At 47.1% G+C, this 14470-nt stretch overlaps 1 protein-coding gene across 3 annotated transcripts in view; it reads left to right on the top strand.

Annotated features, from left to right (window-relative positions):
* Rfx4 (regulatory factor X4) overlaps positions 1-10542 on the top strand; it is a 128322-nt gene extending 117780 nt beyond the window's left edge. For 2 of the 3 annotated variants that reach the window (XM_026398580.2, XM_026398571.2), the window contains exons 16-17: positions 913-1051; positions 8986-10542. In XM_026398580.2, coding sequence (XP_026254365.1) covers positions 913-1051; positions 8986-9258 — 412 coding nt within the window. In that variant the 3' untranslated portion in view covers positions 9259-10542. The remainder of the gene's footprint in view (positions 1-912; positions 1052-8985) is intronic. The other variant, XM_026398585.2, reaches the window with a different exon arrangement.
* Positions 10543-14470: the final 3928 nt, after the last annotated feature.

Below are 14470 nucleotides of genomic sequence, written 5' to 3'. Positions count from 1 at the left end.
AAAGAGATGCCACCCTGTGGTTCAGGGAGCCTCCCTTGCAGCCACTCACAGGCCAGGTTCTGAGGCACCAGCTGTGGGGCACCAGAGGAGCCGGGGAGGACCTCTCTGGTCCCTTGCCCCAAGAGGCCCAGCCTAAGGCAGCAAGGCAGAAACCCTGAAGGCGGGCACAGGCCTGGAGGCTGGTGTACTTTTCCATACGTCTGGGTGCCCCTGAGGGCCAATGGGGAGCCATTATTTCCTATAGGTTTAGAATAGACTGAGTTTTGTTTCAGAGAGTGTTTTGAATCTGCAGGAATGGCAGAATAGACCCTCCAGGGTCACAGGTCAGCATCTTTGCCATGGAGATGTTATAAGGGCTCTGTGGTATCGAGTATCTTCACACACGATCCCTAGAAAAACCCTGTGCCGCATTTGCACAAATTGGCAAAACAGGACTGTGAGTCGCCCAAAGTCACACAGTTAGAATATAAGGGACTCTGGCTTAGAACAGGGGTCTCTGATACCCGGTGGGTCCTGCCGTGGCACTTCCTGGAAGAAGAGGAAGGGGCTCACAGAAACACAAATCCCAGCTCCACTTCTTTTCTCTTCTCCCCCGTTTGGTTTCAGGATGTTACCCGGGGCCGCTCAGCATGGTAGGAGGAGAGTTTCCATCACAAATTGCGTTTTGCTCAGAGCTGGAGTCCATTCCCCGAGCGCTTGTGTCGAGGGCGCTGAGGGAGAAGGGAAAGCTACCTGGGGTTTTAAACTTACCAAAACAAGGCTGCAGGGAGATGATAGGAATGAGAAAAAGAAGAAAAACAGGAAAAAGAACAAAAAGGGGAAAAAAGAGATGAGGTTGATTTTTGAAGGTGTCAAACTGATTTGTCCTCCTTGTTCTGACTCACCCTGTTCAATGCGCTTGCCGCATTTTAGGTACACGGGAAGCTATAACTACGGGAGCTATGGCAACCAGCATCCTCACCCAATGCAGAGCCAGTATCCGGCCCTCCCTCACGACTCGGCCATCTCTGGGCCACTCCACTACTCCCCGTATCACAGGAGCTCTGCCCAGGTGAGTGGGTGGTCCTGCTTGGTACCAAGCCCGGTCAACTAACACAACCAGTAAGCACCTTCTGCAGACGCTGTGTGGCCCGAGAGTCCCCAAGGAGAGCACCATCTTCCATCAGCGTCACTTCTGCCCCTCAGTGGCTGGCCCACGCTGGCTACCTGGCCAGCAGTCCCGTGCCACTTGCCCTCACTGGTCTGGGTCACTCGGCAGTTCTTTGGTCAGCTCCTCTCTCTGACTTCTCTCATGTCAGGGTCCCATGGGCCATGCATCTGCTGTCCCCTTCCGGGAGGCCACTCTCACTGCTGGCCTCTGGTCTCCTTTCCCAGCTCCACCGTCATGGAGCCTGTCAGGTCTAGCATCTTAGCGTCACTCTCACTGGTCTGTCCCTTTTCGGTCCAGTCCACATGTAATTGGAACCAGAAAAATCTTCCCAAAATGGACCCATTTTTGATCATTCTTAGGCCACACGTCTCCTTGGGTTCCTCACTAACAAACTGCATTGTGGCCCGGGGCAGGTGTGAACTGGGTTACACGTGGGTCACCAGAGCCAGGCATTCTGCTCATCTTTCCTCTGCGTTGGCCCCAAACACAACTGCTCACAGGTCCATTCAATTCTGCATCTCAATGTCTCTACCTCATGCTGCCCTTGCCTCAGCCTCAGCCTTTATCACTTCTAACTTAGTGACAGAAGTCTTTCTGGTGGCCTCTGTATCTCTAAAGCATGCCCTATCTCGTGTCTATCCCCTACACTGCAGCTGGCAGAGTCTTGGAAAAAACTGACCGTGACACTTCTTCTTTGGTACATCATTGCTTTCAGGGTCAGGTTCAATTCTTTAACTTGTTTCCCAAGACTTGTTATCTTTCTGGTCTACCCACCACCCTCTCTACCCTTTGTCCTCACCATGTATTACTCCTCTGGCTGGGTGTCTCTTCTGCTTCTCATTCAAGACAAACATCTACCTCTTTTGTGACCTTTCCTGACAGTCCTGGCTTCCTCCTTCCTTCCTGGCACTTCCTTATCAAGTGCTACTCTCTGAGATTCTGCTTTCAGTCTTACACTCTGTTGTCACCAACTTTCCTGCCCAACTCTACAGGAGACCCCAGGCTCCTTCAAGGTAAAGATCAAATCTATATCCCCAGGTCACAGGAGGAGGCACCATCAAAAAGATCGGCTAACTTTTCCTGCACTCTTAAAAAGGGGCCAGGTTCTGCGCCAAGCATCAGGCGCGTCCTCTAGATAACCCTTGCAGCAGGGAACGTGAGACTCGGGGAACTGGCCTGCGCATTTGAACCCAGGCAGTGTGACTCCCAACCAGGCTCTCAGGCCCCCCACCCTGTGCTGCCTCTCAGAGATGGGCTGTCCCTAAACATTCACATATGAAAGGTACCATCAGCAGGAACAGTGGTTTAGTGAGCTGAGCGCATGCACTCTATGCTGCAGGTGTGGGAAGCCATGGCTGATTCAGGGAGTGGCAGAATCAGAGCTGTGCCTAAGAGACCTCTCAGGGACCCCAGAGGGTGAACCAGAAAGGAAGAAGAGGCAGAGGGCTCAGCTCCAAAGCACTTGCAAGAGCCTAGGAGAGACACAACAGGACCACGGGATAGCAGGAGGAGGCTAGGAGGGAGGCCGCAATGACATCAACTGTCAGCACACCCTCTGGCCTCCTGGGGAGAGCAACGAGGAGAATGTAGCCATAACACAGGGGCACTGGGGGCCAACAGGCGTTTGTTTTGATTTCCATGGACAGTACCCAGCGGAGCCCTGGCTTAATCCCCAGACAGGCCAAGAAGTTGATTCCACTAAATGCTTACCTGGGGCATTCATTATAGGTCTCCAGCTACGTCACCCAGAGATGCCAGCTCCTTAGGTACTGCCTCTCCTGGGAGCAGAGTCCGTCCTCCTCTCTGGGATCTGGGGAATGACTAGAACTGCTGCCACAGCCTGGGTCACCCTAGGCACACGCTGGCAGCTCCTTCATTCATTCATCTGTTCTTCAAGTGGTTGCTGGGGGCAAGCACTGCTGGAGGCAGAGCAGGTCTGCTGTGGAAGATAGCTCCCTCCCTCCCTCCCTCCCTCCCTCCCTCCCTCCTTTACCCCCACACCCCTGCCAGGAAATTTCAGGAGCTGGTTTTCTGGAGTGATATTTTAAAGCCTTGACATAAAAAGAAGCCAGTGTCTCCGCAAGGGTCATGCAGACCCTGCTGATCAAAGATAGATCTGCAGCATCTGCTCTGGAGGCTGCAATAGTCCCAGAGTAGAACACTATCATATAATAGCCTGCCTTAATAGGAGGACCCAAGATCTAGACCAAAGCCCCTGGAGAGGCCTTCTCTATCTAGACTGGGTGTGAGCGGCCCCAGGGTCCTTGTCCAGCTTCTTTGTCACTATGGTTTGTGATGCTCCTGTCCCAGCACAGACACACACACACACACACACACACACACACACACACACACACACCTTTCTTTCTCTCTCTGTACTTTATGGTTAATGCCTTAGTCTCCATGTGAAGTCATGTGAGGAGAAGATATTTATACCACATTCTACCCAACTTGATGGGCAAGGGACAGTCTTGCCTAAAGAGGAGGCACCCATTGTTTTTCATTGACACGTGTGCGACAAGCACTGCTCTAGGCACTTTGAAATACATGGACTCATTGAATTCCCCTCACAACCTAGGAAGATGGCATTTTTCTTCCGTTTTTAAAGATGAGGCAACAGCTGCAGAAGGCCACATCCCCCATGTCATGTATCCAGTGAATGGCTAATCAGACTCAAATACAGATTCCCGAGTCTCAGCCCGGACGTGAAGCCAGTGGCACGGAAACTGCTGTGCTTTGGAGGGTAGAATGTAAATTCAGAAAGTTTCAAACAGCAGCAGATACCTTATTTCTTTCCTTTGATTGATTGGTTCTTTAGTTTAAGATTGAGCACACAGGGTTAAATTTACTGCAGGGCTAATTAGTTTTAGTTGTCCAAAGCCAAGGTCAAGTTGTCCCAATCCTGACTCAGTGAACATCACATTCACGCTATCAGACTCACTGGGGGGATGACCAGTCTGAATTGAAGAAAAACCACAATTCAAGAAGCATACTTGGTCATCTGCACCAGAGTGACTGCAGTTAACGTCTGCAAATGAATGCCGCTGGGCCTGCCTGCAAAAACTGATATGCACAACCCAGGAGGGCAGTGATCATAAGCGTTCCTACATTTACATGCTCACAATAATTTTAAGTCAAATGAATTTTGATGTGGAATACGTATATGCCCTTGTTTACATGACTTGTTTGCATAATACTTGTTTTCTTCCTCCAAAGTACAAAAGTAAACCTACCAGCCCTGCCTGAATTCTCATAACCTATGAATCCATGTGTCCAGATGCATGAGATTTTACACTGGAAGGTTGGAATCACTTTAGACCATTTTGCTGCTACACAACACTCATTTTTATCAAAGTAAGTGAACAAAGGATAGTTGACTACTAATTCCCAAGCTCCCCATTCCCATGTCTGACCAAAAAGAAAATACCAGAGCAGATACACAGCTATAAAATATTTCTGAGCCTCATTCAATACATGCTTATGGAATCTTCTGCCCTGTCAGCAGCCCTAGAGCTCAAATACCATTTCATCAATCAGAAGCTGTATGGCTGGGAATATGCTTAGAATGAACCAGAAAACTGTTCCTTATTCCCCATCTGAATTGTTTAGACCCAGCCTTGTCAGCCAATCACCACCTCTCACAAGATCTCCAGCTACTCAGCCCAAACCAGCCCAGGGCCAAAATTAGCCCATGGTGCTCTTAGCATCTTAGGATAGTATCTTGGGCCAAGGAGGAAAAAAAAAAAAAGTCAACCATAATGTTGTAAGATCTCTGAATATAGAGGCAGGTTCCCTGGGTTCAAATTCCAGCTCTGCCTTTGATTAGCTCTGTGCTTCAATTTTCTCATCTGAAACATGGGGATAATGACACTACTATTTCATAGGGTCACCGAAAGGGTCAAGTGAGTTGATAAAGGTTAGAAGAGGGCGTTGCTCACAGTTAACACAATTTGTACATATTACTATCCTTTGTAAAACCAGATATAATGTTATTACATTTTGTGTGATCATATAATTAACTTCTGTCTTCTTCACTGAACAAGCTCTGTGAAGGCAAGGACTGGGTTCTTTCTTCCTCACTATTCCCAAGGCCCTGCCTAGAGCTTGGCCCTTAGTGGGTTTTCAATTAGGGCTTATTAATGAAATGAATGAATGAGTGGATCTTCATTCTGGGGCTATGTTGCTGTGTGACCTCAGCAGGTCATTTCCCTTCTCTTGATGTCAATTCACTTACCTGTAAAATGAGAAGTGGGACAAGATGGTTAGTGACTATCATTAGTGGGCCATGATCCTATGCCAACTCAGAAAGGAAGAACATTAATAATAATGAACACTTTTTAAAAACTTACTACATGGGAATCCTGTGTTTCATATATATTAATTTAATTCATCCTGACCCTAAAAGCTCAGCAGATGTGGGCTGAGATAGATTTTGGGGGAGCTACATCCTCTTCCAGAAGAGGCCAAGAGGAAGCCTTCCTGGGGGCGGGCCCTGGCAGTTCTTGGGTACTGTGAGAGCCGCCTTTCATAGGAAAACAGTTTGTGCTCCAGACTCGGCCACCTTTCACCCCTCACTCAAGTAGCAGTCCATTTGGTAAGGGGCAAGGATAAAGGGCTCATTCTTCCCTCTCCAAGTGTAGGAAAGTCAGCCCCTAGTGTGGGGAGTCATTTCCCAAAATAGACTTCCTAACTCAGTTCCAAAGAGGCCAAGAGTCGATCACGCTGAGATGGACTTATGCAATGGCCCTCTGGTGGAACCGTCAACCACACACACACACACACACACACACACTCATGTGCACACACACACATGTGCCCACAAGCACCCCTCACGTACCTTTCTCAGGGCCAGTAGCTGGTGATTTCTCTCCATTTTAAAATTGGTAGCAATGGCTTGTGATTTGACCCAGAGAATGGTAACTTCCTGTTATAGGCCCTCAACAAAAAGTGCCTTTATTCCAGGCAGAGCTCTCTGGACCCCGGGGTTTGTGCCCAGCATGCCTAAGGACCTTGTGTGAAACCAGATGTGAAGTATGAAAGGTGAGGAGGGTGCCACTGGCCGGCCAGCCCCTGCCACTCCCAGCAGACTAAATAGTGGTTTCATTGGTCCTCTTAATCACCAGGCCAAGGCAGCGGCACTTCAGCCCTCTTGCCTTTCAATGGTCTCTTCACCACGGGGAAAACGAGTCACTGACTCATTTGCAATTAGCTGACCTAACAGGACAGAATTTTCCATGCTGGATTCATGGGTAACAGAATTGTATTGTCACACTGGAGATATTTTGAGCCAGTCTCATTTCCAGGCAATTGCTCTTTTGAGTCTATGACACAACCTCTGGGCACAGCTGCATTGAGGGTCCTTGAGGAGGCACAAAAACACACTCTCTTGAGCTCTGTGGGAAGAAGCTCCAGTCCATACCAGTCCATTTTACCTCCACAAGCCAGGAGCAGGAGGATTCCTCAGAACCAGCCGGCTGGGGCTTTGGCCGGGCCAGAATTCCAAGCCTGGGGTCTGTGGGGAAGGAGGGAGCCTGGTGAAGGAAGAGGGCAGCTCCTCAGGCTGGCTTCCGGAAGAGTGTTGTCAGCCGGGTTTAGGGCAGTCGGACTGACATGGGGAAAATGTGCTACCCAGGGTGGGACTGATTTTTATATGTCAGCTCCTTCACCAGCTCTGTGTCCCTTTGGGTGTGGGTTCATTTCTATAATATGGGGTTGGATCACATGATCCCTAAGGTTCTTTCTGATGGTGATGTTCCTAGGTCCATTCACCAAATACGGTTTAGCACCTGCTAGGTGCCAGACACCGTGCCAGATGTGGGGAATACAGTATGAACGGAACAAAGCCCCACTGGAGATGAGATCAGTAGGATGGTGAGGTCCTGGCCTCAGAGAAGGAGGGTGGGGCGTTCGACTTCTGGAGATAAAAATGTCCAGAAAAGTCTCTCGGAGAAGTGACATTTGAGCTGAGATCTGAAAAGGATCCAAAGTCAGGTGTGCCAGGAGCTGGGGGCAGGGCAGTCAAGAAGGGTTCTAGACAGAGGCAACAGATAGGACCAGCTCAGTGTGCCACAAGACCAGGGGGTAGCCTCCATACCAGCAAGAGACCACGGGGCAAGATGATACGACATGTGTATGTGTCCAGCAGGCTCACTGGGGAGAGTACCAGAAAGGGGAAGAAACAGCTGGCATCCTGTTTCCTTGGTCAGTCTCTCTGGGATTTTGAAAAGCCTATCTCACAGGCCTGAGGGCCGCCCATGGCTGCCACACCAATAGCATCCTGCAAAGCACGTGGGTAGGCGCCAGTGTTTCTGATCTGACTTGGGAGTATGAAAGCCTTGGCGTGCTGTCCACAGTCTCCTTGGCAACAGCCTGGTGCCTTCCCAGACACCTCCTACACGCTTTTCCTTCTTTCCTGACTGTTCTCTTCATTGCGAGGGGGCTGTGCCGTGCTGTAAGGCACGCTGGCCTACCTAGGGGAAACACTGGCTGCTAGGTTGGAATCCCTCTTTCCTGATCTCTGGCCAGCTGGGTTTTGCAATGCTTCAGGCCTAGGAGTCTTCCCCTGCTTCCCTCAGACTGCCCCTGAATGGGGCAGAGAGGTTCCCTTGTCCACCTGGACTACAGTGAGCAGCCACTGTCACAACCCCCTCCTGCTGTCTAGGTTTCAGCCTGTCTGCCTCCCTCACTGGAGGCAGCCTCCCACTTAATCCCTTGGGGCGCCACTTTCCAACTGTCAGGGAAGACAGATGGGGAGCAGAAGAATTCACACATCCACACACTCACTCTCCTCCTTGCAGTCCTTGCCATCATTGTTGATTGGCTCCTGTCCTTGTTGGGGTGGCCCTCAGCACAGCAAGGAGATCTTTGTGCTGTCTAGCCTGCAAATGGGAGCTTTCAAAGGGAGCCCTTCGCTCCTCCCCTTCCTCCCCTCTGATCCTGCTAAAAGGGGCTTATTTGCATAGCTGTCTTGGAAACAGAAAAGAATGTAAAAGAAGCAGCACTTCACAGGCACTTCTCTTCCTAATCCTTTCTAGAGCTGCTTCCCCTCTTCTTGTAGCCACTAACACCTGTTCTTCTGACCTGCACAAAAGCCCTCCCCCAGCGCCCCCCCTCCCCGCCCTCCGCCGCTGCCTCCATTGGCTTATCCTGACTCCTTCCTCCACAATCACACCAAGCCAAATAATTTACCACTTCCTACTTGTAGATCTTTCAGGACTTCAATGAATGTGAACCCAAAAGAAAGATGTTCTCTAAATGATAGGCACTAATAATAACCTTTGAAGCTGTTGACTTGCTTTCTCTTCAAAAGCCTGCTTTTAGGCTGCAGTTCATAATTGAATTCAACTGTAAAATGCTATTTTTAATTATGTCATGTGTTTTACTTGGCAATATTATTCTCTGGGTTGATGGAGTAGGACTTGTCACATCTCCAAAACTAATGATAAAATACATCCAGCCAGCCATACATCTATATTTATCTGGACATGCTGTTATCAACACACACACACACACACACACACACACACACACACACCCTGGTATTCCTTATGGGGCTATTCCTCCTTTGGAGTTTGACTTCCCCAAATCTTTCAGATTAGGAGCACAAAGCCAATAGTATCACCTGAGTGAACACCAGCCACAAACTGGCTAAGAATCTCTTGCAGTTTTCCTACTCATTGCTTCCTCAGACCAAGACTCCACCTTACAGAAGTTCACTGATTCCATCAGCTCTCATGAACAGTAGCTCAAGAAATTTAAACTGTGAACATGACTGAAATTGTGTGTATGTGACTTCAACTAATTTTAACCTTGTGGAATTTCTTTCCCCCAACAAGTATCCTTTTAATAGCCCCACTTCCCGGATGGAACCTTGTCTGATGAGCAGTACTCCCAGGCTGCATCCTGCCCCTGTCACTCCCCGATGGCCAGAGGTGCCCACAGCCAATACGTGCTACACAAGCCCGTCTGTGCATTCCACGAGGTATGGAAACTCTAGTGACATGTACACACCCCTGACCACGCGCAGGAATTCTGAGTACGAGCACATGCAACACTTTCCTGGCTTTGCTTACATCAACGGAGAGGCCTCCACAGGATGGGCTAAATGACTGCTATCATAGGAATCCATATTTAATATTAATAATTAATAATAATAATAATAAACCCAATACCCACCCTCCAGAAGACTTTATCTCTATACATCATAACTTGCGGGCTGTTCCTAAGCATCCATTATCTTAATGAATGGGAGGATGTTCAATATAGGATGAAGAAACTTTAGTTCAGAAACAGGGCTTACTAAACGTCAGTGGGATTGGGTTCCTGTAGCCAAGCCAGACTTGACTTGTTTCTATAGAGCACTATCTTGAGCAGGCCAAGCTGTGCCTTTTCCCTCTGTTCCATGACTCTGCTTTATGCTGGCAACCATTCCTTGTAGGCTACTTATTTTCTTGTTGACAAAAGCTCTTTAGTCTTGAAGGATGGATACTAGAGACAGAATCTGGTCTATGTTCTTGGACGGGCATATAATGAACCAAGAGTATTCACCTGGTCACCTGTCTGTCACCTTTCTGTACAATGAACAGCCCTTAAACACGTTCTGCACCTCCACTCTTCCGATGGTGTCAGCATTGCTTCCCGGAGCACTAGGGCTAAGTGGAGGTGTCTGGAAACTCTAGGTCCCTGTTACACTCACATCTGCCACGGTACCTGCATTGTCCTGGAATGTAAGCACTGTTGAGGGAAGGAAGAGGCCTGTTCTATATTGCCTTAAGTTGATTGAGGTCTGTAGGGGACCGGTTCTTCTACATACAAGGATTTGTCCTAAGTTTGCACAATGGCTAGTGTCAGCAAAATGCAGGAGAAGGTTTTTTTAAGTTCTGTGAGAATGTGCATTTATGGCATCGAGAATCACATTCTGCTTTGCTGTGTTAACTTTGTGAAGCTGGTTGGACCAAACTTTCACTTACCAAGCACCAAGTGTGAAAACAACTTTCATGGTTCCTTCATAAGACTATAATAATTTCCGACACTTTGATAGAGAAAAAAAATTCAAAGCTGTGCCTTTGAGCCTATACTATACTGTGTATGTGTGGAAATAAAAATGTATTGTACTTTTGGAAATTTTTTTTCGTAGGCATTTTTCTGTCAGATTTGTAGCAATTTGTGAGGTTTGTTAGAGATTAACATAGGTTTTCTTTCTGTATTATAAAATGCACCAAGCAATTATGGTGGACCTATTACCCTATGGGTAAGAAATAAATGGAAATATGACATCGGATGTTTTAGCAATTGTTCTGTAAATAAAATCTTTGATCACACCACTCAGTGTGATAATCATGTCTACAGCTAAACTGGAAAGTTTTATCTGTACATTTGTGCAAGATATGAATGGTTTCACACTCAAATAAAAAAGTATTGAAATGACCTGCTTCCTTTTCATTTTGCATTTGAAATGGCTTCGGTGTGTATATATTAATAGCATTCTTTTTATTTTCTCTTTTTAAAATGCATTAGGGTGTAAGTAGGCACAACAAAACCAAGTGTCATGTGTGATTGGCTTAACCAGTTCCCTATCATCCTGTCATGCAGTAATCATTAAAGCCCGGGTAGGCCACACATCCTGTCCTTGACTAAGTATAGTAAGTATAGTACCTACAGCCTAATTGACCTGTTCTTCATACAGGAATTTGTCCTAACTTTGCATAATGGCTAATGTGAGCAAAAGGCTGCCTTTCAGCTCTTACAGAGAATATTCTTCTTCACTACCAGCATATTGAGAGTTCCCCTGGTACTTAGTTCATTATACTTTAATGATCACTGGGTGTAAAGATATTCCAAGTGCAGTGCTTTAAATGCTAATAAACTTCTAGAACAGAACAGTAACATTACTGAATACCTGATAAGAATTGAATTCTTCTCCAGCACTGTAGTTTGATTCTGTGGCTTAGAGAAGTAGAATATAGAAATTTTAAAAGACTGCATTTTACCCAAATGTTAAGAATTTAGGAGCTCAGAGAAATTCTGAGCCACAGATTCCCAGAAATGGCAGTAGTAGAGGTCTTAGCTAAAGACCTTGAGAATTTGACAATTTAATTTGCATTTTGAAAGATGTATTTAAAGCTAAGCTCTTACTTGCTGTTATATAACATATTTATACCTGAAAATGATTTTAAGATGAAAATTATTTATATATTATACAAAGCATCCTCTTAAATATATTTAGCTACATTGTTCTATGAAAAAAAAAAAGTAATGTTGGGTTTCATTCTCTGATGGTAAATTAGTTTGATCTTTCATCTATAATCCATAACAAGGGAGAAGAAAAATAGATTCTCAGATTTAATAACTAAAATAACATGAGGATGACCAGCCCTATTGCTCTCTTGCAATTCAAAGCTAGTACTCTATAAATGTACAAGGTGTAGTCAAGTATAACTTTTTACTTATTAAGTACAAAAAAAATTAAGTAACTACCAAATTCTCTAGCCAGGTATCAGGAGCACATAACAAACAACACCCACTTACAAGCAACAGCCACAAGGTAATTAACTGTACAACAAAAATAATCGTGATTAACAAGAGTCTGAGGCCCAAGGGTAGAGAGGTCACTCCAGGAACTTTCAAGGGAGAGAATGTGTGCCTCCTTGTACAGCACAACCAAGAGCTCAGAGCTGCCAGCACCGAGGAAAAGAAGGCAGCTTGAGATGAGGGCAAACAGTCACTGGGCGTCTTCTCCAGAGCACAAGGTGCCCATCTCCTGGGAACTGAGAGCACTACCCAGGTTCCCAATTGTTCTAAAACCTTCAACTTCAGAACTGGGAAGGATCTGATCAGGGAAAGTGAACAGCTGCGTGAGCACATGACTCAAAGCACCTTCTCTCCCTCTGATGGTTCTTAGCCAGTCACCAGAATGGGAATGGGCAAGGTTGGCAGCTGGGAGAGGGGCCAGTCACTTGTCAGAGGAATAACAGAGGAGTTTTGGCAATAAAGGAGCGCTCCCCTCTTAGGACTTTTTCTGAAAAGAATTCTGCCAGCTTGAAGCTGGCTGAAGTCACGAACAGCAGCCAGGATGGCTCACCCACGTTGCAGGCCTGTGGTGTCCTCGCATCCATCCTGCTGTGTCCTTTGTCAGACCCTGGTATACTCCTGGTCTGGACAGAAAGGGAGTTTGTGGCTCCTTGGAGACTGCAATCCAGGCACAGTCCAATACAAAAATTTTTGCTGTTGATTTAGCCTAATCTAATGGGGTAAGAGGGATGAAATCTTGTGACATACCATGGCTTCCCCTTCGAGTGATGCTGGAAGGGCTGCCTCCCTGCTCTGGACCTCAACAATGTCTCTGACATTCCAAATTACAGTCTGTATGCTGATGGACTGGGGCTGGCAGGGCTGGGTAAGGAGGGCGGAGAGCTAGAGAAAGGAATGGGTTGGACTGGCAGCTGGACAGCGATTCGGGGAAGCAGCCACAGGAGTAGGTGCCTGCTCCAGGAACTGATGCCAAGATGGACTAAGGTTCATGCCCATGAGTGCAGCCCATACACCTGCACCATCACCAGGAAAGCCCCACCCTGCCTGGTGTCTGACCCCACCCTCTCTCCTGCCACTCTGGAGAGTGTTCTTTGGAAAGTTTCCTTTTAGCATTACCATTAATTTTTGCCTTGAAGTCCTTCAAAATGGTAGAGGTAAATCTGTTGAAGGAAAAAGTTTTAGCTCTCTATAGGACAATATTTGTCCCAATTTCTTGCACCTCTTCAAGGTAGTCTTTTGAAATAGGAAACCCTAGGGAGGGAGGTAGTATAAATACACTCCTTATTACAGGGTCAGGGGATATGGGAAAAGGGGTTACTATAAGTCTTCTGGAGCCTAGGAGGAAAACACTCTGAAATTTTGGCAAAAGTGAAGGCTTTGAATTCAGACCTAGGGAAGAACCTTAAGAAACTGTCCCCACTGAATGCTTTAAAATATATATTGGATATACTTACTGTCTTTAAAGGGAGGTCAAATCCTGGTTCTACCAAACATAGGTTGTAGAAGTGTCATTTCTACTCTAAGAAGGATGGGACTAACTGATCCAGAATGTGACCTGGGCATCAATATTTAAGCTCCCCAGGTGATTCCAAGATGTGGTCAAGGTTGAAAACCACAACCTCTTCCATCTTGAAGCTCCAACATTGAGCACCACTATTGCCATCTTGAAGCTCTAACATTGAGCACCACTATTGTTCGCCAGTTGTTTTTTTTTTACAGGGCTCTAGTCTGCCGCGAGTGGTGATCGGTGCCCTGTGCAGGTAGGGGCGCTCACAGCAGCCTGCACTGTGCAGTTTTCCCTTAGCTGCAAACCTGGCCCTACCACACAGTTTTGTTGGCCCTCCAGTCACACCAGCTCCCTGCCACTTTACCGCCTGACCTTCTAACCTGTAACTTCTCTGCTTCAGTTCCCTGGCAGCCTCCTGAGCTCAGCCGGTGTGGATGCAGGCCTTGGGGCACAACTTTTGTGCCTCATCTGTCTCCTCCCTGATGCTCTTCCCCCATTCTTTCTCCTGCACCTCAGCCCCCCTCCCAACCCTCTCACCCCCATGTTTTGCTGCTGCTGGTGTAGGTGGGGCGGAAGACGTGGGCCAGAGTTGAAGAAAAAGCTGTTGCTAGGAAAGGAGTGTGGGTGACAAGAGCTAGTGGGTGGGAGAAATAGGACTCCCCAGCTTTACGCCTCCCTCCCTTTCTCATCATAAATGCCTCAAGAGCTAAAACCAGTCGTTTAGGATCTATTATGAAAAAGAATGAGGTCTGACCGTGACAGCAGGGGAGAGAGAATCAGCCTCAGAAACAGCTGCAGTGCTGCTATTTGGTATTTATAATAGTCTCCGAATAGAAAAGAAGAGCCTGAGAAAAGTTTAAAAAAGTGAACTCTCAAGGAACTGTCAAACTGTGCCCCTAGGAGGGAGGGATGATATCCAAAAATGTCCTGGCCTGGGCTACACCCCTCAGAAACAATAAACTGCAAAATGTCTTTTCCAGGATTGAAATGTAGTCAAGGCAGAAGGACAACTGTCAAAAGAGGAGTCTTCGACCCTCTTTTCTCACCTCATACCAAGAGGTTTGTAGCACACTGCTGAAACCAATCTGCCCTAATCCACGCAGTCCTCATTTCTTGGGATCTACGGTGCATCAGTTGCAATCAATGCACCATCTCCACTTCTCACAACCTCTCTGCAGTGTCAGTGGTAAAATCACTCATGTTCAATTGAGTGCCTTGTCCAAGGTCACCCAGTTTAAGGGGCAGAACTGTGATTTGAAAACTACTCCCCAGTCCCTCTGTGC

This window comes from Urocitellus parryii, chromosome 5 (genome assembly GCF_045843805.1).
Source record: "Urocitellus parryii isolate mUroPar1 chromosome 5, mUroPar1.hap1, whole genome shotgun sequence".
NCBI classification, from domain to species: Eukaryota; Metazoa; Chordata; class Mammalia; order Rodentia; family Sciuridae; genus Urocitellus; species Urocitellus parryii.
The sequence above is the reverse complement of the archived record's forward strand: the minus strand, read 5'-3'. Positions and strand labels throughout refer to the sequence as shown.